The 26,401-nt window shown below is 35.9% G+C and overlaps 3 protein-coding genes and 2 long non-coding RNA genes across 5 annotated transcripts; 1 reads left to right on the forward strand and 4 right to left on the reverse strand.

Annotated features, from left to right (window-relative positions):
• Positions 1 to 1,422: 1,422 nt before the first annotated feature.
• LOC108949832 lies at positions 1,423 to 3,384 on the reverse strand. Its single transcript, XR_003396289.1, has 4 exons — positions 3,287 to 3,384; positions 2,962 to 3,058; positions 2,389 to 2,875; positions 1,423 to 1,534 (listed from the first exon to the last, which is right to left on the reverse strand). It is a non-coding gene; the product is annotated as an uncharacterized LOC108949832 (long non-coding RNA).
• Positions 3,385 to 4,096: 712 nt separating this feature from the next.
• On the forward strand, positions 4,097 to 9,357 carry LOC113474592. Its single transcript, XM_026836346.1, has 5 exons — positions 4,097 to 4,141; positions 4,402 to 4,521; positions 4,880 to 5,039; positions 5,475 to 5,565; positions 8,881 to 9,357. The coding sequence occupies exons 3-5, from the start codon at positions 4,912 to 4,914 to the stop codon at positions 9,013 to 9,015; spliced, it is 354 nt and encodes a 117-aa protein (XP_026692147.1). The 5' UTR covers positions 4,097 to 4,141; positions 4,402 to 4,521; positions 4,880 to 4,911; the 3' UTR covers positions 9,016 to 9,357.
• On the reverse strand, positions 6,635 to 7,465 carry LOC113474601. Its single transcript, XR_003396296.1, has 2 exons — positions 7,361 to 7,465; positions 6,635 to 7,205 (listed from the first exon to the last, which is right to left on the reverse strand). It is a non-coding gene; the product is annotated as an uncharacterized LOC113474601 (long non-coding RNA).
• An 861-nt stretch (positions 9,358 to 10,218) lies between the features above and the next one.
• On the reverse strand, positions 10,219 to 12,739 carry LOC108949837 (claudin-1-like). The gene is made up of 4 exons (XM_018813689.2): positions 12,453 to 12,739; positions 11,664 to 11,828; positions 10,859 to 11,011; positions 10,219 to 10,425 (listed from the first exon to the last, which is right to left on the reverse strand). Exons 1-4 carry the CDS (start codon positions 12,694 to 12,696, stop codon positions 10,247 to 10,249), a joined length of 741 nt encoding a protein of 246 aa, XP_018669234.1. The 5' UTR covers positions 12,697 to 12,739; the 3' UTR covers positions 10,219 to 10,246.
• Positions 12,740 to 20,128: 7,389 nt separating this feature from the next.
• On the reverse strand, positions 20,129 to 25,658 carry titf1 (homeobox transcription factor TTF1). Its single transcript, NM_001032495.1, is given in 5 exon segments — positions 20,129 to 21,505; positions 21,589 to 21,699; positions 21,791 to 21,886; positions 22,317 to 22,450; positions 25,087 to 25,658. Coding segments are annotated over 5 exon segments (1,434 nt in total). The 5' UTR covers positions 25,589 to 25,658; the 3' UTR covers positions 20,129 to 20,914.
• Positions 25,659 to 26,401: the final 743 nt, after the last annotated feature.

Consider the following 26,401-nt stretch of genomic DNA (forward strand, 5'->3'; position numbering starts at 1 on the left):
ACTCCAAAAATCTTCAGTTAGCTGTGTTGTTGTTGTAACAAACTGAATCAAGCTTTCCTTTCCCACTAATGCTACTAAATTTGTAACCAGAGGCTCTATATCATCATTATCAAGAACACAAATAGCATCTTCTTGCTTTTTACTCTTCATATACATTTTAAATCTTATCTCCAATGCCACAGCCACCATGAACTTCAATTTGTGTGTGGTTTCTTCATCGAAAAACCCAATGTCTTTTAATTTATCCAATATATCGAAACAAGAGGCTTCTGGTATGTGATGAATTCTACCAAGAGCAGCAATAAATAAGGTTGCGTTTCTGTAGATCAGACGTTTAATGTTGTTTTCTGATGCTACTAATCTTAGAAACTCGATTTGATGCCGCATCATGAAAGTATTCAGATCCTCATTTATCTGTTCTTTTACTTGTTTAAATTTACTGGATATATCGTTCGCAATCACAATTAAGTTTGCTCTTTGTTCGAAATCTTTGTACAAAGATTGATCACCAGCTACGAAGCAAGTCTTGGACAAAATATCAGCAAGATGATATCCTTCTTTCATATCTACTTCACTCTCTAAGTATTTCAGCATTTCCATTACTGGTTTAATTAGTTCTGTTTTCCAAGGCTTACCTTTAGTTGACTGTTGCCTGCCAAGCGGGATTTTGCTTGCATGAGGCATCATTCCGTCAAAGGAGATGCCCTTTGGTGTAATTCTATCAAAAAACCAGTCTCCCTCTTCACCGTTTAGTGTTGGAATTGCAACTGCAGGAATTATGGTTTCTTGGAGGTTGATCACAATAATGTGAAAGATAGTGGTAAACCACCTGAAGTATCGCATAACCTTCTTTCCTTCCCGTTTATTCATGTTTTCAACTTTATCATCTAGAACAATAACATGCTCAAAATCAGAATAGAGAGTAATCTGGGCACGAGCTAATGACCCCATTCCTACAACTGTGTATTTACACGGTGGCTTCCCCATGATCTTTTCACATTTATCAGAGACATACTTCATTAACTCAGTGTAATCTGCAGTAACATCATCTTGCATTTTCCTCACTCTGTTTATTTTATCTTGTTCCAAGGCAACAAGTGCTTCTCCCTTTACATTATCTGGTATTAGTGGAAGTTTAACATGCTTTAATCTTTTCCGGTATTTCACACATTTTTGTTTCACTTTCTCTGAAAGTTTAACCAATCTTTTATTTCCCTTCTCAGCTCTTGCTACTTTAAGAACAGTGCTGCACAAGTTGTTTAAATTTCTTTTTATTTCTGTATTTTCCATGTTCCGAATAATAGCCGCATTAAACAGTGCGGCACTGCGTATATAGCTAAACTTTTTATGTTCACTATTTGCTGCATATAACTTGGCCATTCCATGAAGTGCTTGTGATGATTTCTTTAAATCAGCTTCTTCATTGTCCTTATCACAAGCCAGCTTCAACTGTTCAACAAGTCTGTCTTCCTCCTCACATTTTTCACTGCTATCCAAGTGCTGTGATTCCATAGTGGTGACTTACAATACCAATCTATAAAAAGTTCTTGTAAGTTTAATTCAATAAAAACTGAAACAATTTCTAACATTGTTAACAGTGCACATGAACTGTTATGCGTGGTTCTACTTAAATTGTATACACTGTTGGAAAGCTATTAAGTAAATATTGATGAGTTTGTTGTGTGTAATGATTGATTAACCAAAGTAAATAGAGACATTGCATTTCGTATTCCAGGTTATTCAGTATTTAGGAACATAATAATTACACTATTCTCATGTTTTTTTGTTTTTGTACCACTTGAAAACATACTATTTACTGCTATGTGTGGTTTAACATGTTGCTCTGTCATAATATTCTCAATTAAATGTTAAATTCTTTTAAGCTTAATGATTAAACAAACGGACAAAATATTCAATACTTAGTTTTATTTAATATTCTTGTGCCGTATCACAGGCCAGAGTGTTTGCCCCATAATTAAAGTTTACTAGTGAGTTGTTCAAATTTTCTGTCATACAGAAAGCATGTTAATTTTTTGAGCCATACGCTTCCTATAGTAAGTTGAACACAACTCATCAAACCAAATAAGGTAAGTTAAACACAACTCCTCAAACCAAATGCCTTAACAGAACATCACCCTGCAATGAAAGAGAATTCTTCACCTGCTGAGTGCAGCAACAGCAGGTGAAGCCTGCTTGTCTTGAATGTTTTATTCAAAAACATGAAAATTTGACTCAATATGGAAACGCAGTTGTGTTGGTTTGTTGGAGTTTTTAATGTATATTTTGCACACAACATATTTTCTTATTTATATTTTTCAGCAAATTTACCACATGATTTTAGCAAATAATTCAAGTTGTTATTAGAAAAGTGTGTGCCACGTGACCAACCTTTTTCATGGGCCAAGTCTGGTCTTAATCCTGGTCTTTGAACGAGAACCTTACCCATATAGACTAGAATGCTCCGACCTTCGTTTACTCTGCGGACTCATTAGTCAACATTAACAAACACATCTAGGCTCGTCCTGGTACAGGCTTGTTTACTGTACAGTTATGTTTGGCAGACAAACATACACAAGGCACACATTTTTGTAACAAAAGGTGTTATTAAATTGCTAGTTCATATCTAATGTTAGATAACATATCTTTCCATTACCATTTGCAGAATTTATACTATTTCAAGTCAAACTTTTCTCTATTTTGTTTGGTAAAACTAAGATTCGATTTTGAATAAATGTAACAAACTTTCACTCACAAAATAACATACATGGTAACTCGTAAGCTGGCACGAGGTGTATGAACACCCTTGTTATAACGACTGTCGTTTTCCGGCCACGCAAGGATGAAGTTCAAGTAAGTCTTCTAAACAAAAGTATTTCTAAAATTAAAAAAAAAAAATTGTAACTTTTATTTTCCCACGGTCTCGACAATCTTTTGCGTGATGCTTTTAAATCATGTGCATACCTGGCCAATACGAGAAGAGAGCAGTGGTCGCGAGTATCACCTGAAGTGAGTGAACTCATGTCACGATCAGGAACCAGAATGTCTTCTGCAAAGAACTCTTTTTTTATTTAAAAAAAAATTGTGTATATTTTTCGCTGATTATTTTGTCAAGTTATTTCAGCTGTAGGCTACTTGACGACTTACATTTGGTGTCCAATTGTGTAACCGTAAATGCTTGGGAACCGATACAATGCTATTTTCACTCATATTTTCAATACTATATCCACGATCAATGTTAACACTAATATCAACATTCAATCTAACAGCCTATACAAACAACATAAACCAATTTACAATCCCAGGTCCACGAATGTCGATTGCTTCCCTCCCTCCCAGTATCACTGGAACAAAACAACCAACCAAACCCACGGATACCAAGTTCGAACCCCAACGCTTACTTGAAGAAGGCAGTGACATCACAAAGCAACAAATCTTTGCCGAGTGACTTAATTAATTTTTAGGGAGAATTGGGAACTGTACACTTAACAGCTTTTATTAAATTGTTCTGCATACCACCACATTGGCCATGTAACAGAGTCTAGGATTCTACCATTTCAAGGAACACTGATAAAATTCAATGGCTCTTTAGCCCCATCTTCTGGTTAAGTTAAGCAAGAAAATGTGCCGGTGTCGCGGAAATCTGGTTCCCATAGGCAAGAAAAACCTGTTTTATGAGGAATCCAAAACTATGCTGGTTGCGACTAAAAATACCAGTTGTCAGATGCGAAGTATTTTATACCCTAATTCTTTTTAAAGATTTCTTTTCTTAACAAAAATGTATGCTGTATTTTAACGAAAAGTATACATAATGCCGTATGACCAATGACTACTGCCCATATCACGTCATCGACAACAAATAAGNGCGACAAACCTTCATTTTTACATTAAATAGAATAAACTATCTAAAAACATGTCTACATGTATTCAAGTTAACTTCTGGGAACCAGATTTTTAGATTTCTGATAAAAATGCATTGTGTCTGCGCATGCGCAGTAGCCGATGGGAACCAGATTTCTTGGGTACCAAATTTCCGCGACACCGGGCCTACTATGAATAAAATATAAAGATAAAAAATTAAATAATTTGTGATTTTAGTACACAGGTGTGCATCATATACTCTCAAAAATTGACTCCTACTCAAGTAAGTATAAATTCAGCTTATATTGCGTAACTATGGTGGGGTGGGCGAAGATGGGACACTTTATCACTGAATATTCAAATATCCTGATCGTGTTTTAAACAATAATGGTCTATGGGAGTCGTGGGAATACGGTTTTATAATTTTTTAAATATTCTTTGTTTACTACCAAATGAGACGAGAAAATAGCATGAAAAGCTGCCCTATCTTCCCCTATCCTACTAAACCCAAAACCGTTTTAATTTTTATACACCTCGCTGCAGGAAAATTGGAAATTTCGGAGCCTTTTGTTCAGGTTTTAATAACGGACGAAAACACGGGGACTTCTACTGGTTCTAATGCGAAGGATTACGCAACTGCATTGTACAATAATATACTAGCTTGTAAGACTTAGTAATTTTTTATTTTTCTATTTTTTCTAAGACTTATAACGGTTTAATTTAATTTTTTTCTAAGACTTCATATTTTTTTTTTAAGACCTTACATTTAATTTTTTTTTCTAAAACCTAATATTTTGTTTTAATTTTTTTTCCAAGACCTAATATTTTGTTTTTATTTTTTTTCCAAGATTTAACAATTCCTTCTATTTTTTTTCTAAGACTTAATAATTTTATTTCATTTTCTCTAAGATTTAATATTTTATTTCATTTTTTGTAAGACTTAATATTTTATTTTAACTTTTTTGTGAGACTTGATATTTAACTTTATTTTTTTCCAAGACTTAAAAATCATATTTACCAGCTGCAGATTCAATCGGAGTTTCCGAAATCACAATGACGTCATCAGGAGAAGGGATTTCCCCGCAGACGGGAATGCAAAGCGGGGAAATTGCTGGACTCGTCATAGGGTTACTGATTGCTATAATATTGGTCGCCGTTTTGGTGATTTATATTCGTAAAAGGTATATGTATATATGTATATAGTAGTGTGGGGAAAGATGGGACACCTTTGGTACACTTTATCTAAATATCCTGATTGTATTTTAAATATTTAACAACGGTCTATGAGAGTCGTTAGGATACGGTTTTATAATTCTTTGAATGTTCTTTGTTTACCACCAAATGCTGGAACAAAAAAAAAATAGAATGAGAATATGTCCCGTCTTCCCCCACCTTACTATAGTAATGATAAAATAATGTTTTTTTGTGTACGATGTCAAATATTAGGGCGACTTTATTTTTTTTTTAAATACGCAAGGCTATTTTAAACGAATATTGAAAATAAATTTTGGTGTTAACTACCTGAAAATACAAGATGGTTGTTGAAAATATGACAAACTAGACTTAAATATTTGCAGTAATTAATACCATATAAAAATATTAATTTAATTTGTCAGAACATCATCATATTCACTTCGATTCAGTCCATTCCCGAAGAAGAGCAACGACAATTATGGAAATCCTCTGTTTGACATCGACATGAATGAGGTAGGAGTAAAATTATCTAATAAAATATTTTGTTCAAAAATGGCGGCGAGTAAAAATTATACGCGACGAAAAAATCTATGTAATTATGTATTGTATAGTACTGTGGGGTAAGATTAGTACACTATCAAAATATCTTGATAGTAAGAGGGCGTTCTATATCTTTGTAAAAATAATTAAACACACTCACTCACAAATTTACGTACGTGGTAAAAACATTAGAATTAATTTATCAGAAATAATAATGTGAAATATTTCCTCAATGTAATTAGCTTATAATCGCGAAAGCTAAACACAAAAACAACATGAACAAAAATTTAATAAAACATGAACTCCAAATTGGACAATACATTCCAAAACATGGTCAAAGCCCAACTTTATAAATCAGTACCTCCTTACAACAAAATAAAACCACTAAACTTCCAACTTGTCATTCAAAATATCCCACCAGGTCAATATCACTTCATAGGCCAACCTATCAAATTAGCCCTTATAGCTTATTTCTTATAACCGGTTTTATACATTGGTCTTTAGCTACCTTATTTCCTTATAAGTGTACCACATTTAAATTTCACTTATAGCTACCCATTTCTGTTAAAGCCTACCCCCCATTTAAACACTTTCCACCGTAACTCTACTTCATTGATTCAAGTTATAAATTTCTGACACGAGTTTAGAAAAAGTTTTATTAAAGTTAAAATCAACAGAAATAAAACGGTGGTATATTTTTTTTAATTTAACACAAGTTAAGTTTTATTAAATTTTACATTTGGTGGTATATTTTTTCAAATTTAACACAAGTGAAGTTTTATTAAATTTAAAATCAACAAATATAAAACGGTGTTTAATCCAATTTTTTAAACAGTTTTATTAAAATCTTTCATTAGCAAAAACAGCAATATTGTACACGCATATTTCATAAACCAGATCTTCGTTGTGTTCTCCTTAAACGTTTTCTTCAGGATCCTATAATATAGAATATGAATTAATATTGGATAATATTATATGAAAATCGTCGGCTTTAGTTTGAAAGCCACTGCACCACGACAAGGTACCGACGAGTTAGCAGTGGAATTGTGTTTTGGTGTGTTTGAATTTGGATTATTTGTGTAGTTGTGTGTTTATGCAACGCTGCTGGGTTAACCACTACTGACATTCTGCCTGCAACAATTCTAATATAACTATATAGAGAAATGAGAACCTGTAAAAAGAAAGGAGAGAGAAATTCTATGCCCTATTGTTTGGGGCAATGAAACCATTTGCCACCTGTAAGAAAATGTGTTTTGTTTGGAGCTATGCCCTACTTAAAAGAATAACCCTAAACCCAGCATTGTTGCGCATTTTACATTTTTATGGAGAGCCTCTTCGTGGTATAATCAACAAAAATACGGAGCGTAAAGGGACGCGCGCGAGTGACAAAAATAATACAACACACGAAGTGCAGCTATTCTTACCAACAAAATGTTGGCCCACGCTCGAGAACTCCCCCCTACAACCTTAACGTGCTAGTATAAAAATCACGGTACCGTTCACCAGTACTACAATTTGTACCGTACTGGTGTTGAAGCTGGTGTTCCATCCACTCCTTTTCGTCCTCTCCGTCTTTAAGACCCGGATACAATTCTATCTTTTCTTCTTTCTTCCTGTTTGAAAACAAGTGTTAATAATAGGATTCCACATAAATAGCAAACCTTTATTGCCATAATAGGCTGTATTTGACTGGATAACCAGTCAATTATCTGCGTTGGACAAAAATAAGTTACCCCCAGAAGGTTTAAAATAAAATCGTGAATCTCACCTTTCTGATAAATACACGAGGATGTCAGAAACGTAGCCTTGCTGACGTAATCAAGTCTTCAGGCACACCCAACCTGTACCTGAAACTAAATTCCTAGATTGCCCTCGTCTACCCCATAAAGTATATAAAATTATAGTAATAGTAATATAATATGCATAACGAATTAAATTTAGCTCACAATTAAAAGCACAAAATGACCAAAAACGCCAACAATGGCCGACACATCGACTGGCTTAAAAGCCAAACAATAATATCAACAACAACAAATGCCAAACTCGGCAACCCGAACAGCACATCAAAATGTGCAAAAACAAACTAAGAACAAAACATGAACGTGCAAAACGCTCAAAAAACAAACCAGAAACACAAAACCAAATGACCCATCATACTAGCATAACAAACCAACAACCGCCAGTTGAGATGCAAGCTTGCAACTGAATGTGAAACATAAAAGTTTGGGCAAAGACCACGAGATAAAAAAGAAACAAGAATCTATTTTTCTTGATCGGGCAAATGTTGCGTAAAACGTGGTTTTCTTTTTCTCTTGGCGGCGCAAAAGTCAGGAATTTTGACACTTTACTGAAAACGTTGATTCGACGATCTAATTATCACAAGCGCCATGAATCTCAAGATAAAAAAGAAACAAGAATTTATCTTCCTTAGTTTCGAATCAACTTGCGTAAAACTTGTTTCTTTCTTTCTCTTAAGAGCGACACATGACGCCTCATCAGGAATTTTCACACTTTATAGAAAACGTTAATTCCGCGAGTTTATTATTACAGGCGCTAGTGTTTCCTAAAATTTTCTGTTTCTAAAATCTAACGAACATATCCGATTTTATCCGAAGATTTCCGAAATATGGATTCACACATTGCACAGTACACTCAATATACTAATTAACACTGAATATAAACCAATTGCCAGTTTTTTACATATATAGGCCTACCCGTTCTGTTTAAGGTATATAGTACTGTGAGGAAAGATGGTACATCTTTAGCACATAATATCCAAATATTCTGATCGTGTTTTAATAAATTAACAGCGGTCTATTGGAGTCGTGAGGATAGGGTTTTATAATTCTTTGAACTTTTTTCTTAAACACCAAATAGGACGAGAAAGTTAAATAAAAAGATATCGCATCTACTCCCTATATCTATATTTAATTTTCTGAAAATGCTTGCAATTACAAACACGCGCTACTTTTCCCCTCGCATAATGTTCGACATAAAATGCCCAGAGAAACAAGAAACTAGTATAAAAATATTTCCCATCCAACCCCACCCTACTATATAGTAGGATGGGGGAAGATGGGACACCTTTTTATTATATTTTCTCGTACATTTTGGTAATAAACAAAGAACATTCAAAGAATTATAAAACCTTGCCCTCGCGACTTTCATAGACCATTGTTAATTGTTTAAAACACGACCAGGTTATTTATATAGTTTGTGCTAAAGGTGTCCCATCTTCCCCCACCCCACCATATAACAAAAATCCTAATTACAAAACCCGCTTTGCAGAAAACCCAACAAAGCACCGAGAACCCCCCGCTTAGTACCATGAGCTCGGCTATTACGGGACTACCAGCTTCGGGAACTCTACAAAGTTTCGCCTCAACTTTTGATAACCCAATGTATGAGGAGGAAGACGTGTAAAAATCACGATTTCAAAAAGATTTTTCACTTACGTGCAAAAATGTATTTCGAGTAATTTATGTATAAAATTAACCTATACATTAGTTTAAATTGTTTAAGTTCTTAATCCGAAATGTTTGAGATGAAAACTTTATCATATGCATAGACTCTTAAATTTGAATTGATATTTTTCTAACTGTAATGGCCTGACTTATGCAGTTAGTAATTCAAATTTTAAATCGTGACTTGAGACCATTTCATTCAACTTTCTCGTTCCATTTGCTAATAAACAAACAATATTTAAAAATAAATAAACTGTATCCTTATAATTCCCATAGACCGTAGTTAGTTGTTTAAAACAGGATCAGGATATTTGGATGTTATGTGCTAAAAGTGTCCCGTCTTTTCTCGCCCTACTGTATAATAAAAATTACCTTCTGTCATCACATAAAAATGTGTATAAGTTTGTAATCCAAAACGTTGGAGAGGGAAATTGTATCATATGTATGGGTTCCCATGCTTGTATTATTATTGTTTCTAACTTTTATGATCACAAAACGTGTGGTTTATAATTGAAATAATTTAGTGATGCATTGTAGATGGAATTTAAATAGTTCATGTTTTCGTTGTCCTTTATTTAGTATAATAGGATGGAGGAAGATGGGACACATTTTTATTATAGTCCCATTTGGAAGTAAACAAATAACATTTAAAACGTAATTAAACTGTATTCCTACGACTCCCATAGACAGTTGTTAATTGTTTAAAACACGATCAAAATATTTGAATATTGTGTGCTAAATGTATCCCGTTCCCCCACTTTGCTATGGTAAACAAAGAATGTTTACAGAATTATAAAATTATTGCTTTATGATTTTAATTAAGTGTTGTTAAGCGTTAAAACGCATCTAGAAAATAGTTGATGTTATGTGCTAACGGTGTCCATCTTACTCAACTTACAAAATTTACAGAATAAAAAAAATTACAGAATATTTATCTAAGACTTGATTTTTTAGTATATATTTGTTGTTTCGAATCACAGAGTTTTTAAACAAACTATGTTTTGTTTCAATTAACGGCAGTTTAAAACCGTGACTCTTTGGAACAGGCGCTAAAAATAGAAAGTTCTTTAAAGTAAATAAGCATAAAATATACTGAAGTGACTTCAGTATAATATGAAATAAATGTACACAATCATGTTTGCACTATGCGGCAAAGCCGGCACCGATAATACATGGCACCGATATGTTATTCAAATGTATTCGGTCATAACTTCGTTCGGCTTGTATTCTTTTCGGTTATTTTTGCGCTGCTGAAGTGGTGGTAAGGTTTTCCTGTTGCGTGTGTGGTAGTCACTGTGCCCATAGTCTGTGTCTTGTGAGCTGTGACTTCCACAGCAGCCGTCGTGAGAGCACAAAGTGAAGCAAGCTCCTGGTAGATTAAATATAAAAATAAATTGTGTGTAGTGATTATATTAAATACAGAGCATTTTGTTAAATATTCAGAGCAAAAAATACAAAAAAAAACATAATTAACTATATTGGTCGTCACTGACAGTTTTCTGCTTATTAAAAATATAAGAAGGCCATTTGCAGAATATGACACAGCATACACAAACCAATGTATAATTGCACATTCTTATATACCTAAAAATTTAATTGGAATGTGTTAACAGTCATTTTTATGGAAAATATTTTCCAAAAAAATAAAAAAAATATGTAGATTGTTTTCATTCTTTAAAAAAATGTTAACGCATTACCATTTCCTTTTTTTCTCGTATTTTTCACTGTTTTACATACGCACCAAAGCATTGACGCTACGGATGCCTAAATTTTTTATAAAAACATTTCCAAAAACATTTCACCTGCTATCAAATCTAACACTCCAGAAGCGAGAGCAACGAAAATCGCTCTGCCGATGGTATAACCAAGTCCAGTCGGCCCGACCCTGTAATACCACACTCGTTCGTAATATATCTCTGCAAGGTACCACGAGCCAGCCGAAGCAACTAAGCAACCTGTTATTTTAAATTGTTATTATCAGTGTTCGCATTAACGTTACATATAGTAGGGTTGGGGAACATGGGACACCTTTTAATTCCATTTTCTCGTCCAATTTGGTAGTGAACAAAAAACATTATACGAATTATAAAACTATATCATCACGACTTTCATAGACCGTTGTTAAGTGTTTAAAACATGATCAGGATATTTAGATATTATGTGCTTAAGGTGTCCCGTCTCACGTATATTATATAGTGTTAGAGAACATCTGCAAATACGACTATACCGCATAGAAACAAAAAATATATTTGAATTTGGCTAAACGGTTAAGCTACCACAATAAAACATGGACAAAAATATTAAAAATGGGTGAGGCGTAGTACAACGTGGCATGTAGGGAATATAGATTGTGGAATATATTTTAATGTGGGGTAAGATGGAACACGTTTTCATTCTCTTTACTCGTACCATTTGGTAGAAAACAAAGAAAATTACAGAATTAAATAACTACATCCACACGACTTTAAAAACACGATAATTTAGATAATGAAATTAGGCCCTAACGTTATCCCATCTTACCCCCCAGTATACTATATAGTACTGGTCATATACCCTATTAAAACTCAATAAAAATAATATACTAAGTTAAGAAATTATAAAATGAACCTGAAATTAGGAAGAACCACCCTGTAAGACATCGGTATAACCGTTTATGTCCGTTGTCAATAGATTTAAGGACACAGCAATGACTGCCAATAGCACCGAGCAGCAGAGAACATGAAGTTAATATAATACACGATATAGTTGCCGCTCTGCAAAAATGCTGGCGAGCTGTAACAGGTAATGTATTATTAGCATAGGCGATATATATCCATGGGTCATAAAACAAAAACAATTTCTCCAACCCAGTGGTCACTTACAAGTTGTCACTACTGTAAGCCATACATTTAAACAAACCTGAAAATAATTACCAATAAAAATGATCATTGGGTAACTCCAAAAGTATGAAATAGAACACAAGCGCTATACTGTGATTGCCCGCCAAGCGGAAATAAACAAGTTTCATATTTTCAGTTGTTTGAACCATCGGACACTTTTAAGTTATCTAAATTGTCAGCCATACATTAAAAAATCATAAGATTTTACACCAAGTTATATGTGTGTTAATATGTAAGGTGACATAAGGTGTATGAAACAAAACAGCCATGCAGCTGCCCCGTTGCGCTAAGTTACATCGATTAACCTATTTGTATATACAGTAGGATGGGGGGAATATGGGACACTTTTTAACTCTATTTTCTCGTCCCATTTAGTAGTAAACAAAGAACATTCAAAGAAATTTGAAACTATGTCCTCATGACTCTCATAGACCGTTGTTAATTGTTTAAAACACGATCAGGATATCTGGATATTATGTGCTAAAGGTGTCCCATCTACCCCACCCTACAATATTACCGCTAATGTTGAGGTCTATGACCGTCTTCCCATAATAACCGTCACATATCCAGCTTCCATCTGAAGGAATGGTACACCCGACCCATATTCCGTAACACACGTCGTATGGTTGAACAGACAAATCCTGACTTGTGATTTTCCAGCATGGGTCTAGCAAACACCAAAGGGATCCGCATACGGAGAAGAATCCAGCAGTTAAACCAATCAGTTCGATTACAATAGTAATAGCAGACGCTTGGGACATATTTCAGTATTTTCAAACGAACTAAAAACGTCTAAAAATCGAATTCTCTAAAAACGCATGAAGGGTATTTAATTGCATATGTGTCTTTAACAATTAAAAACGCGATTTTTAAATCGCGGGACTACAGTTATTTAATTTAATAAATGTTCTTTGTTTAATAGGGTGGGGGGAGATGGAACACATTTTATCCCATTCCCTTGCCCTATTTGGCTGTCAACAAAGAACATTCAACGAATTAGACAACCGTTTCCTCACGACTCCCATATAGACCGTTGCTAATGGTTTAAAACACGATCAGGATATTTGGGTAATATGTGCTAAAGGTGTCCCGTCTTCCCCCACCCTACTGTACCAAATCGGACGTGAAAAAAAGCATGTCCCATCTTACTCCAACCTGATACGTGAAAGCTTGCCTGCCAGTCCTTACAGTATAGAGTTCTAATTCTGTTTTACTCGTCTTACTTGCCCACATAAGACACTTAGCACTGTTATATGCCGAACCACCATAATAGATCTGATAGCAGACAGCATCTATCAGCGAAGGAAACGATCACGTAGTCTACGAAATATTTCGTTCTGGAGTGAAAACTTCCACGTATTTAATGGTTTCCAGGAAAGCAGAATATACATTAACAACCCGGACAAGTCACGTTTACTTAGCTGGCTCTCCCATGCTTTCAAAACATACTGAAACCAAATGAAAACATTGCTGTTTGGCGTTCTATCCGAGCTGACTTATAATGTAGTACTGCGGGGTAAGATACCACACTTTTGGCATATGATATCCAACTATCCTGATCGTGTTTTAAACAATTAGTAACGGTCTATGGGAGTCGTTATGGTACGATTTTAATTTCCTGAATGTTCTTTTCTTACCAGCAAATAGGACGAAAATAGAATAATAAAAAGGTGTCCTGTCTTTCCTCACCCTACTATACATGCTACAAAACTTCGGTACGTTTCTAACCTAACTGACTTGTAAAATACATGCTAAATGATTGTCGTACGTTTTCTTTTCAAAATGAAAAAGTTGCAGACTGTACCACCCTAAGTGAGCACTCTAGTATATAGTGAATTACTAGAGCGCAAAATTATTATTTTCGGATTATCAGATTAGTTCCTGCTAAGCTTTGATCCCTGTGGTTATATTGTCTACGAGTTATGAAACTCATTGCAAAGCTGACTTATGCGACTGAAAGTTTTTGGTTTTGAGTTCGGAGTCTACCTACGGAACTGAAATACAAAAATCGTATTAATTCAAGAAATTTTAAAATAGTTATGACAATAATGTTTTAAAAACAACAAAATGTAGGATATAATGTGGGGGGAAACGGGACACCTTTCAACTCTTTTTTCTTGTCTAATTTGATAGTAAACAATAAACATTCAAAGAATTATAAAACCGTATCCTCACGACTCCCATAGACCGTTGTTAACTATTTAAAACAGGATCAGGATGTTTGGATATTATGTGCTAAAGGTGTCCCATATTTTCCCACCCAACTGTATAGTATGTAAACGCCCTATAGCAAATAATTCAGTTTATGGTCTTCTAAAAGCGCTAAAATTCAAGACCAAACTATCTTTATATAGACTATTTAAAGTTTGGAATTTAAAGATAACGTGACTCGCAACGACAGAGTGTATTTTGTTTCCATAATAGAACTAGATGGTAATTTCGTCATAGAAAAATATACACCCGAGACTCCTTATGCGGTTTCGGTTAGTTTCAAATAAAGTATAACATTCAATTTAGGAGAAATGCAACTCAGAACGAAAACATGGCTGATTTTACAGGAATCTTTGCCGACACCTTGGGGTAGTTATAGTCTTACGAACATGGCACTATGCGGCGCCACTGAGTTAAACTACTGCCACAGATAAAAAAATGTTTCCAATTTTTTAAATGAAACCTTTTGAATTTAGAAGGTAGATTATTGTAATGAATTGTCTGGTATTGCATATTATTACTTATACACTGATGTAAATTGTCATCTATGTTTAACTTTAGGCAAAGGAGACAACATATATTAAGTTGAAACACTTGCACAATGGAGCCAGAATCTTAAAACATCACGTGATCGTTTTTTTGGAAAACCTGTTTATATAATAAATTATAATAAAATAAGTATTTAATTAACGAACAGTCTATAATTTAGTAAATTAAATTTAATTTACGACATTTTATTTTTTTATTCTAATGTTTATTTTTTATACTAATATACATTTTTATACTAATGTCTATTTTTATATTAATGTCTATTTTTATATTAATGTCTATTTTTATATTAATGTATTTTTTCCATTTTCCACCTTGTAGTCGGAACTCACCATATAAAATACAAAGTAATACGGTTTTAAGTTAAACTTTAACAGAAAAAAATATGTCACGATAAATCTAAAAAACTTTCAAATTCTTACAAAATTAATGGAGGTGTTTAATAAATTCATGTCGAAAAATGCAGAAAAACATTTGTTTGAAACTGTTCCCCGAGGACCGGAATTTTTTCGTAGGAAATAAAAAACTTTTGGGGGTAAAAAATTGGTCAAAACAGGACGTTTTGTAAGCAATACGTCACTATAATGATGCCCGCATGCCACAACATTGGTTTTGCACACTGTACATGCATTGGATGCATTAATATTCATTTGTTATTAGATTTTATAATGTCTCTTGAAATAAATTATAATCGTTTCATATTAATTCTGTCCTTTGATGTGCCCATTAAATTCCCACTATTATTTGTAAGAAAACGGATAAAAACAGAAGTATCTCCTTACAGGTTCTTTGTTTAAGTAGGTGTACAATTAATACGGTGTTTTGTAGGGTGGCGGTACCCCTTCCTTTGAACGCAATTAGAAAATCCCACCACAAGTGCATAAGATGCATGCATTAAATCGGTGGGTAAGTTGCGAGATATTTCTGCATCCGTTGCAATAGCAGTAAGAGAGGTCGCAGACCAACCAGGCGATGAAACAATATGTCATTAGAAGTAGTAACGATCGGTCATATGTTAGTATGGAGATTTAATACCACTTGAAGTGACGTGCTTTAAAAATTGCCAAATACCGAAAACCGTACACCGAACAGAAATGAAGTCCTAACGTTTTTCAAGGCTATGGGTCACACGTATGTCCTGCACTAAGGTTTATTCACATTTATGCAATATCGCTTAAAACTTCAGCGTTTTCGTGTATGCTGCTATAACGCCAGTACTCATTAGTATGCATTTTGCTACAGTTTCAATCTCTATATGTATTTTAATGAACATTGTCGCTAATAATACAAAGCTATATCTAAGGCTATAGGTTATAATTATTCATACGGCGTATATATATTTCATTATATTTGTATCTATAGTACGGTGGGGAAAGACGGGACACCTTTAGCAGATAATATCTAAATATCCTGATAATGTTTTAAACAAGTAACGACGGTGTATGGGAGTCGTGAGGATACTGTTTTATATTTCTTTGAATGTTCTTTGTTTACTGTCGAATGGGACAAGAAAATGGAATAAAAAGGAGTCCCAACTTCCCCACCCAACTATATATACATATATAAATAAGTTTATGAATAACTTTAGAGTTCCAAATTGGCAAATTGGAACAAAAAAGATCACCATAGTGACTTTCCCATGCATGCATGAGGTCATTAGTTCTTTTGGGCAAAATTTTATGTAAACTGTTCGGTGATTCCACTAGGCTTGTACCGGTACGAACTTGGGTTGCAAAACCACCATTGGACCACACATCAATGCCCGAACTATGGAGATCAAAAGAGTTCGCACCGATTTCACTTGAGGAGCGCTGACTCGTGCCCGAGTAGTACAAACTAAGTTTCACACGAGAAAAAATCACAAATTTTCGGTGCTGGGGCGGTGGCCGCTTTGCACCTTACGGGGATATAGAAAATATAAGCATCGGTGCTTATTTGAAGTCGCTCGGCTGTTTTAATAAGGCTGTAAGAGAAAACAAGTGATTCACAAGCCGAGATAAAGCGGCCGTGTCACATCAGTCAGACCAACCACGAATTGAGAAAGGAAGTACTCGGAGATATAGAAATTAAAACCAATTTGGTTTTATTCAATAAAAAATCGGTAATTTCCGCCGCAAACTTGGCAGTGTGCAGTCAACACTCACACTTCAACTATCTTAAACAAACATCAAGACGATGAGTTTGTATAGGCATAGTAAACAGAAAAACAAAATGAATTATAACCCTAAACACATATAGCTATACATAACCATTGCGAATAAAAACACCATACATTAACATACTGCATTTATTTTGCAGGTGTTTACATTTATACATAAAAAAGTAAATAATCAAGAGTCGCGTGCCGCTATTAAATTAATCGTATATCAGGCTTCATTTACTAGAGTGCTTGAAGCCCTGTACCGTGAAATGCATCCGCACTCGGCACACGCATCAATTACCTCAATGGGTTTTATATGGCTCATTAAAAATGATTCCAAGCCAAATTCGATAATTCGGATTGCCTTTAAAATGACAGGCAATTTGTTTTTATAATAATAGAGTCTTACGGGTTGTCCGCAATGTCTCTTGAGCTGCAGCGTTGATAAACATAACCTAACCGTAGCATACTTTATTGGTGAGTATTATATAGGCAGCATAACCTGGGGTCAAATGTACGTGTGTTTCATTCTGTTTCATCGTCCTATTTGGTAGTAAACAAAGAATATTTACATAAATGTATAATCGCACTCCTACGGTCCTAAAGGCAGTTTTTACTTGTTAAACCACGATTAGGAAACATGGGATGTTATGTGCTAACGATATCCACTGTACCCCACAGTATTATATAGTAGGGTAGGGAAGATGGGACATTTTTTCTTGCTATTTTCTAATTCCATTTGGTAGTAAACAAAAAATATTCGAAGAATTATAAAATCGTATTCTCACGACTCCTATAGAACGTTGCTATTTGTTTAAAAAACGATCAAGATACTTGAAAATAATCTGCTAAAGGTGTTCCATCTTCCCCCACAGCAATATATATCGTATTGGTATAAAATATATCCAAATTGCCCGATTTTTACAATTTCTGAATTTAGTTTTCCCTTGTGCCAATACAGTTCAAGTTCAACGAAAAAGTTCGTGACTTAATTTATGAACTAATCTTCCCCAGCGGGGTGCTTTTGAGTGACGTGGGTTTTCCCCCGCTGAGCCGGTGATCTGACCATTGTGACGTAAGAAACACGGACAATGCCGTTACCTGAGTTCTAGATTGTATCCATTCACAAATAAATTCCTAATTCCAGGAGAGGAACCTTGTCGTTTCATTATCGTTGCCAAATAACTGAAGGTACAACGTTGGGACGATGTTTTTCCTTTGCAAATATTCGTAAAGATCATTTATTGAAAGAGCAAACACAGACAGTTGAACTTTGACTTTATACCCGTCTGCCCGGGCATGCTTATTCGAAAAATTCGAAAACAGACGTCCGTACATTTTTTACAGGTGCATTTTACATTAAGTATTGACCGTTTTAAAAATTTTACCAGTTATAACGCATTTTATCACTCATTTTAACAATAACAGTACACGTGGAACTCGTGTGGTATATAGCATGCCGTTGCTCGTTGCTTTTTAGATTCTTAGATATGATGTTGATTAAGCACTTACAAGGCCCATTAGTGCGGCTTAACCAAATATTGTTTTATCTCCTAATCGGGATTTTTGATTGAAGGGGTGTAGAACAATTGAAGACTTTTTGGTGGAAATTAAGATGCACATTATAAGAATATTGACTAATTCTGCTATATCTATTGTACAGGTAACTTAAATTGCTTGCAGAACCCTGTAGCAACAAAAAGTAACATTTAAAGGAAGTACAGTAGGGTGGGATAAGATAGGACATGTTTTCATTCTTTTTTCTCAAACCATTTGGTAGTAAAAAAGAAATCATTGCAGAATTATAAAACCGTAGTCCCGGAACTCAAAAATATTGTTGTCAATTGTTCAAAATACGATCAGGAAATATGGGATTTAGGTGCTAACAGTATCCCATCTTACCCCACAGTATTATACCTCCCAAGACAATTTGTGGTAAATTGAAAGGAAAGCGTGTTGAATGGTGTATATTGTATACATTGACAGCTTTTTAACGAGCTAGCCAACAAGCAGTTTAAAACGATATATATCTTTGTGGTGGAACAAACGCACACCACGCGCCGTTGAAATAGAGTATAACGAAGGCCCATGTTTGATTGCCGGTTAATATTAACGCTTCGTTTCTCACGCCATCAGCGCCTACGATTAATGATTCAATGATTGACTTGAGTAAAGCAACGTGTAGAACTGCGGGTTAAATACGAAGTAAGACACTTCCTATAACTAACGACCGTTGACGCTGGGAAATATTAATATGGTTTTAAATTACAAAAGTAAAAAACTTACATTTTGTCACATAAATTGAAAGTGGCAACCGTTGCGTAAGTCTATACTTAAATAAGGAGAAGTTAAAATAGCTGCCGGCGAAGGTAAATAATAAAAAAAACTTTGTTTTAACTTTTACCGGAGGGTGCTTCAGATGTGTCCAAAAGCGCAAGAAAAACGGGCGATTTGTGACACATTTACGCCATTGTGCGCCTCTACCAGTCGCGATAGTTATGATTGGATGGTATAGCCGTTTTGTGAGCTATACGGATTCGGGTGCTGAAAGTTTGGGCCACAAAGCGCTTATGCCAACAAGTTCCAGACTCCGTATTATGATGTCATAGAGCCCTCTTTGATATCACTGATTGGTGTGAGCTTAAGACAACTCTAGCGTGGAAGTCACACGGCCTGTCAGAGTTTATTTGCTTTCTGTGTATTTTGGTTGTCGTGATTGTTTCTCCGGATACGTAACAATTGCCCGGTTTAATGCAAAATAAAGCAAGAATAATTTTCACAAACCTGTAACGTGAAATCGGATAGATATGCCTCGGTAAACAGCGAGTGACGTCGCAATATGGTCGGACGTTTAAATATTCCACACTTCCGTTCCGTTATCTTTTGTTTGCTCAATATTCTCGAACTTTCGATGCGAGACCAAGAACAATTCAATCGGTAATATTTCATTTCTACATCCAGTTCTAACTTAACGCCTCTAAATAGAACTATTGGCCAGTAAACCGGTATTGTACCAAAACCAACAGCAGTAGAAGAATAATAGCACAAACATCGCGCTTTGTTGTCACAAATTGCTACACTGTTGGAATAAAGTATATCCGTACGGCAGCAGTGTGTATCTGGCTGACGACTGTACCAACATTGAAACAATAGCAAGAGTACGACGAATGCATGGTTAAGCCAACACAGAACGCCTGCTGTAATTTTACCCCATTACGGTGCAATGATAGCTGTAAGGCCTAATTTCCATGCGCGTATTCATGAGCTGAATAAGCAAAGCTCCTGGAAAATGATTCGGTAGAGATGATTTATTTGGTAATGAATATGTACAGGGCGCCTAAAAGGTAACAAAGTGTGACATGGATAGGTAAAATACAAAAGGCGCGCAAAGAAACATCGTTGACCTCAAAAGCGTTGCACCTAATTCAAGTAATACATCACGGTATATATGAAGATAACACATATTTGAATGGAGAATAGAAACAACATTTCACCTTCAACGTCACGCTTCAGTAGACATTGGCAATAACCGCCTAAAAGTGGCGCCATTTTTTCTCAATAATAAGATATGATTGCTGTTCGTCAAAAACTGTATTAAGATCAGTGGTAACCCCGTATGGTGTTTTCCCCATTCATAATTACTGTCGTTCAGGACTGCTGAGTCTATTAAGTATTATATGAGGAGGTACTGGAAGCCCTGGTAAGTAGTCTTGACGCTGCGGCTATATCGCAATCGAGTGGACTGCTCAAGTGAATTATACAGTGTACGATCGGAACAGTGGGCAAGTCGGTTCGACGACTTTCGACTTGAAGTTTAAGTTGAATTAAATGAGTTTCAGATTAGTCTGACATAAGTACGTATAAACAGAAGTACGTGGAATCAGGTATAACTTGTGTAATATGTATGCTTAAGTATAGCGGTGTATTTGTAGAAGTAAAACGACTAATAGAAGACCCTGCGTACGTAACTATGAGTCATTGTGTTATGTTGACACTTATAGTTCTACTACTGCCTCTAACCTTCGCTTCTATAGCCATGAGACAGCCTTATCATAAGAGCCGTACGTTCAGTTGCTAATTCATCGGTAAACACTGTACAGGATCGACTGATCGTTCAAGACAGTGTTGCCGATAGGGATGTGGTTATGGTGGGGGTGGTGTTGGTACGCGTCGACCGCATTAAGTGTCGTCACGTTCACGTTCATTAGGTCGTGGTGATGGGTCGAGCCAAGGTAGTGCGTCTGCGGGACGATGTTGCCCGAGTTCCCGCCGGACCCTTCCGCCGAGTCGACGTTTACTTCTTCGAGTTTTATGACGCTTGAAAACGGCCCAAGGCCTGCTTCGGTGTCGGTCGGTTGCACGACGTTCGGCATCGGCATTTGCATGTTTGGCGACTCGATGATCGTCGAATCGTGGCAAGAACCATCTGACATGGTTAAATGGCGCGGCGAAGACTGGTCACCGTTCTGGTTCGAAATGTGAACCATCCTATGCCCATCGTTTCCATCCACCATACCTGGCTGAGAAGCTTGGACACCAGTTGGAACAGGGGAATACGTTTCTTGTGGCGTCCGTGTTCCGCCCGGTACCGCACTGGCTACGGGCTGGAGCTGGCTAGGATTCGAGTGAGACAGATCGTTTGTGTGTTGAGGCTGCGCGTTACCAGAGGTCTGTAAAGATTACAGTTCGTTAGCCGCTTCCGATAGTTATAATTTTAATATAAAACGACTGTTAGTTGAAACGACAAGTGTACCTGGGATTGCTGTTGCTGCTGTTGTTGTTGTTGTACACTCATTTCTTGCGTTTGCTTGTCTTTTAGTGAACGTTTGTTTTTGTACCGGTGATTTTGAAACCAAATTTTAACCTGTTACAACATTGGGGTTAAAATCCCTGTATATACTTAGGATGCGATTTATACAGTCGATGTGTCAAAACCAACTAAAATTCTTTCTTACCTGCGTTGGCGTAAGATGTATCATTTGTGCCAGGTGTTCCCTTTCAGGGGCGGAGAGATATTTCTGTTGCTTGAAACGTCTCTCTAGTTCAAACACCTGCAGAGCGATAATACATTAGGAAATCATCAAAGTATCACTATCCAGTAAAAGCATCGTGTGAGATCCACATAGGCTTCAGCATAAAACGCATTGGAAGTGAAAACATGTAAATGGATATAGGTAGCCCTTATGCGAAATCTGTATATTTTTAATAAGCAAAACCAACGGTCCATCTGAAAAGTTTTAAAACAAATGCATGTATAAAAATACACAATAAGTTCGCATATTTTGGTTTTACATTAAGGTATAAAGTACTGTGTTTAAGACTTTTAGTGTATTTCTAATTTTCAAAATCTATTCTTCAGTATAGAATAATAAACCTTACAAAAATGGTCAATAAAAAACAATGTAGCATTGAATAAATAAAACAGACAACAGAAAGTTTAAGTTGTTCCATCTTTGAGAGCTTGAAATATTTTGTCCATACCTGTGCTTGGGAAAACAGAACCCTTCGTTTTCTTCTCTGAGATGGTGGCAGAAGCGTCTTGTGCATTCCATCCATGCCTGTACCTGGCATCATAGAACCATAACCAGTAATTTGCAACCGAGGGTAACTTGGGACTGAAAAAAATAACTGGCTTAGTTTTGAGGATTTTTAAATGGACAATTTTACTGTTACATCAATCTATGCAAAATATTAGATGTACTCTGTAATAGGATTCAGGGGGTTATTTGTGATTTTTTTTTATTTTATGCTGTAGTTCTGGGCAAAAATATCTTAAATTTAATAACAGTTCAACAAGCAAAATGACTGCATATGATTTAGGTTTTAGGTGGGTATTCTAATTTATTTAGGACAAACGGGTAAATATGTTTTTGATGAACAGTTTGGCAACAAAAATGATTGCCGCATTGTGTTTGGTTGAAGGGCAAGCGGCACAAACGTTGCCTTATCGATTGTTTAGCATTTATAGGCGGAAAATATCACAGTGCATTTCGCACGTTGTATAAAGATATCGGTAAAATCCACGCTATAGATCCAATAATCGGAATGATGCAACCCTGTATTTCGCTCTGCTGAACAAATCGCGTGTGTTTTTGCGGATTAACACGCTTTAATGTTCGAATACCACCGCGTAAAAGCGTTTGGGCAAGCGACTCGGCGCGGTAATGCGCGATTGTGACGTAACAAACACCTAGCGATGAACGCGAAGCGCTAATCCTGACTTGCAATCCGGTAAATTAAATATTGGCCGACCCGTTAATTCGTATTTCGTTGGATTTTGCGTCTTAATTATACATCGAATGATTCGTAGGATTATTCACTAAAATGGGAATCCTGGTTCAAATCTAACGGGATATTGAATGCAAATTTTCTTTGCTAACTCTACCTGTTTAAAACGCCGCAAATCATAAAAATGACAAAATGAATTAGATTAAAATATCAAGTAACTTTCAGTATAAATATCAAAAACTATAATAATGTGACTTAATAATATTAATATATTTGTTTTAAATTTCGTGCATGACAAAATGGCGTCTGGCATTTTATACACAGCCATTAGATAAAGTTTGCCGTGTTGTTTGTTTAAGAACTATATTGCACAAGCAGACTATTTGCATGTACAATGGCGCAAGGGTAATCTTGGAATATAACAATGTGCATCATTTTGTCGGAATCAATCGCAAAAGTTCAAATAAATTGTTTGTTTAATCATTTTAAACAAACTTAATTATTTTTCTTTCTTCCTATTTATTTAAATTTCAATGCTTTATGCGTGTTCATAGTTGAATATTTTTCTAGACATGTAGTAGTGTGGGGGAAGATGGGACAACTTTCGAATCGTTTTTCTCATCCCATTTGGTAGTAAACAAAGAAAATTTAATATTTAAAAAAAAACGTATTCTCACGACTTATACGCATACCGATGTTAATTGTTAAAAACACAATCAGGATATTTGGATATTATGTACCAAAGTTGTCCCATCTTACCCTACTATACTTTTTGCCAGATTTTACATCTATTTTTTACAGTTAGTTGTTCAATATAATGTAGTAGTTGGACAGTCTGGTTAGTAAGAAAGCCGACTGCAAAATTAGGTATATCATTCGGGGAAAGTGTCTTGTTTGCAAAGCAACATGCCGCGTTTCGAGTGTACATAACCACGGAAATACTGGTAAGCACCCTTAGCTATGGACACACTAGTAAAATGAATTAATGTTGAATTATGGAGGCTCTTCTTGTTGAGCGGGGGACTTGAGCCCGATGGGCAGGCTACTTTAGACTCGAAATGCACTTACAACATATCCCAGAGCGCCCTTTAAGATGGCCTAAGAGATGAGACGAGGGCTATAGTAAGCACTACAGTCGGTATATGAGAAGCGAATTTTGTTAGGTCGCCATTAGTGCGAGCTATATTGGCATTGGCAAAGGTAATTTTAATGCATACGTCCAAGAGTGTATGTGTGTATGTTTGACTAAACCTCAGTAGCAAAAGGTGTTATCCAAAATGGAAAGCAACGTTGAAATGATTTTCAACAATTTCAGCAATTTAGGATTATGTAAATATTATATTAATGCCTTTATTATTTAGATTATTGTTTAAATAGGTCTTTTAGTTATTTTTGTGTGGTTAGCTATTTACTTTTGAGATTGTTGCTTTTGGTGCAGCTAAGTTTATATAGCGAGCGAGTTTGCTTACAAAAACAAAATGGCGGATGCTTTAGCACATGATAAAAAATAAGCTTTTTACAAATTTAAACTAGTCAGTTAACAATTGGAAATTAATATTTTAGTTTTTGGAATAATAACTGCTAAATAACATGTTAAGACTTAAGGATTGCGTACAAAATTTGCTGCAAAGTTTAATTTAACTTAGACTGTATTGTTAATTTTTTTAAATGTTATATTGCGCAATAGTTTGCAGTATGAAGATGTTTGCAAGGTTACTGACCGATAATTTATTGAAACATGTGACAGCAACTTGGACTTAAGCCGACAAACGTCTAGGCTAATATTAGCTGCCCTGCCCAAAATTTATGTCAACAGAGATCACTTTCTGCGAGGGTTTGAGCATATTTGCTAAGCGGTTCTTGTAAATAGGATACGTGTTTTGCTGTTAAAACTATAGAGTATCTGGCATAGTTTATAAAAGTACAAGTAAAATTAACCAGTTTGTTTAGGAAGGCTCTATGTTTAAGTATATTTGTATTTAGAGAAAGAATTTAGTTATAAGCTATAATCTGGAGAACTTACCAAATCTTGGGTCTGGATTTGAAGGTGCACCGTACCATGGAGATTGTACATTATTATACGGTGGCAGCTCCGGAACACCCCCGTTGCCATACCCAGTCGGTCCACCAGATCCAGGCATTGCATGAAACGAAGTTTGCGGTGGGGTAGGCATAGGGTGCAGGTTATAACTTCCATTCATTCCTGCTGCAGTCTGGTAAGGGTTGGCAGATGACATTTGCTGATGGTGTATAGAATGGTGCGGCGGCGTGCCCATCATCGGTTGTCGGTACGAAGTCATGGGGGAAGAGATCGACCCCGTGCTGCCTCCCCCGCCGAGATTCGGGACGTGAATTCCCGCCGACGAGGCCGCGCCGGATTCCATGTTGCTGTACAGCTCGCTAAATTCCCTGCGGCCGCTGACAATGCCTTCAACCGAACCGGTCCCGTACGACTCTTCTAGCGGACTCAAAATATCGGTAACTGAAAATGGGGTTGTAGTCGAATGCTTTGGGCTCACTGACATCTCACAGCAAAGTTTCCAGTGTCGGAATAAATTATTAACTTGCAGGATTAAATATTAATTGACTTAAAACTGCTTCTGTTGACGCAGGCCAAGAATGTTACCGGCACTTGTGAGCTAAGTATATTTCCACTCGTTAGCCTAGTGGAGATATCTGAACAATGCGTATGAGATCTGATCTCTCCACTCTTGACTTGATAATGCTTCAGAGCGATTTGAAGATCTGGTTCCCTGCGTCTGCGGGCCATCTCGGTCGCCGGAAAACGAGAGAGGCGGGGAGAAAAAGGCGCAGGTACGCGCCGAAAATAGGAGAGAGATATTCATTGTTCCGCACAAAACCATTCGCGGATTATCTTTCCCTATGCCATCGTGAACAAACAGGTTATTATGATGTCACAGTTAAAAAATACTAACACATAATGCTCGGAAAGAAACTTTACTCCAGAATTTTTAAAATTCTTAGCACTAAATGTTTATATTTTACCCTGCAGGCCAAACTTGTTAAATTTGCTGTTAAAACATATACTTAAACTGCTATATTTTAAACTTTATTTTAGTCGCGGAACAATTAAACTTGTGACTTCACAGACTGTGGTCGACAGCCACATCGAGCGGGAAATGAAACGGTTCGACGAACGGAAATCAAATGCAAATAAGAATCGGAACTTTCCGTTCCAAACTAAATGCGACATTACAAACTCATTAGCGCTGATAAGCGTTTGAAGTTTTTTCGACAGATGTATCTTGGCAGACACAAACAACCAGGAAGAGATAGACATCAAACTCACACAGGATAGAGTATACGCATTGTATACG

This window comes from Ciona intestinalis, chromosome 10, assembly GCF_000224145.3.
Source record: "Ciona intestinalis chromosome 10, KH, whole genome shotgun sequence".
In the NCBI taxonomy this organism is placed as follows: Eukaryota; Metazoa; Chordata; class Ascidiacea; order Phlebobranchia; family Cionidae; genus Ciona; species Ciona intestinalis.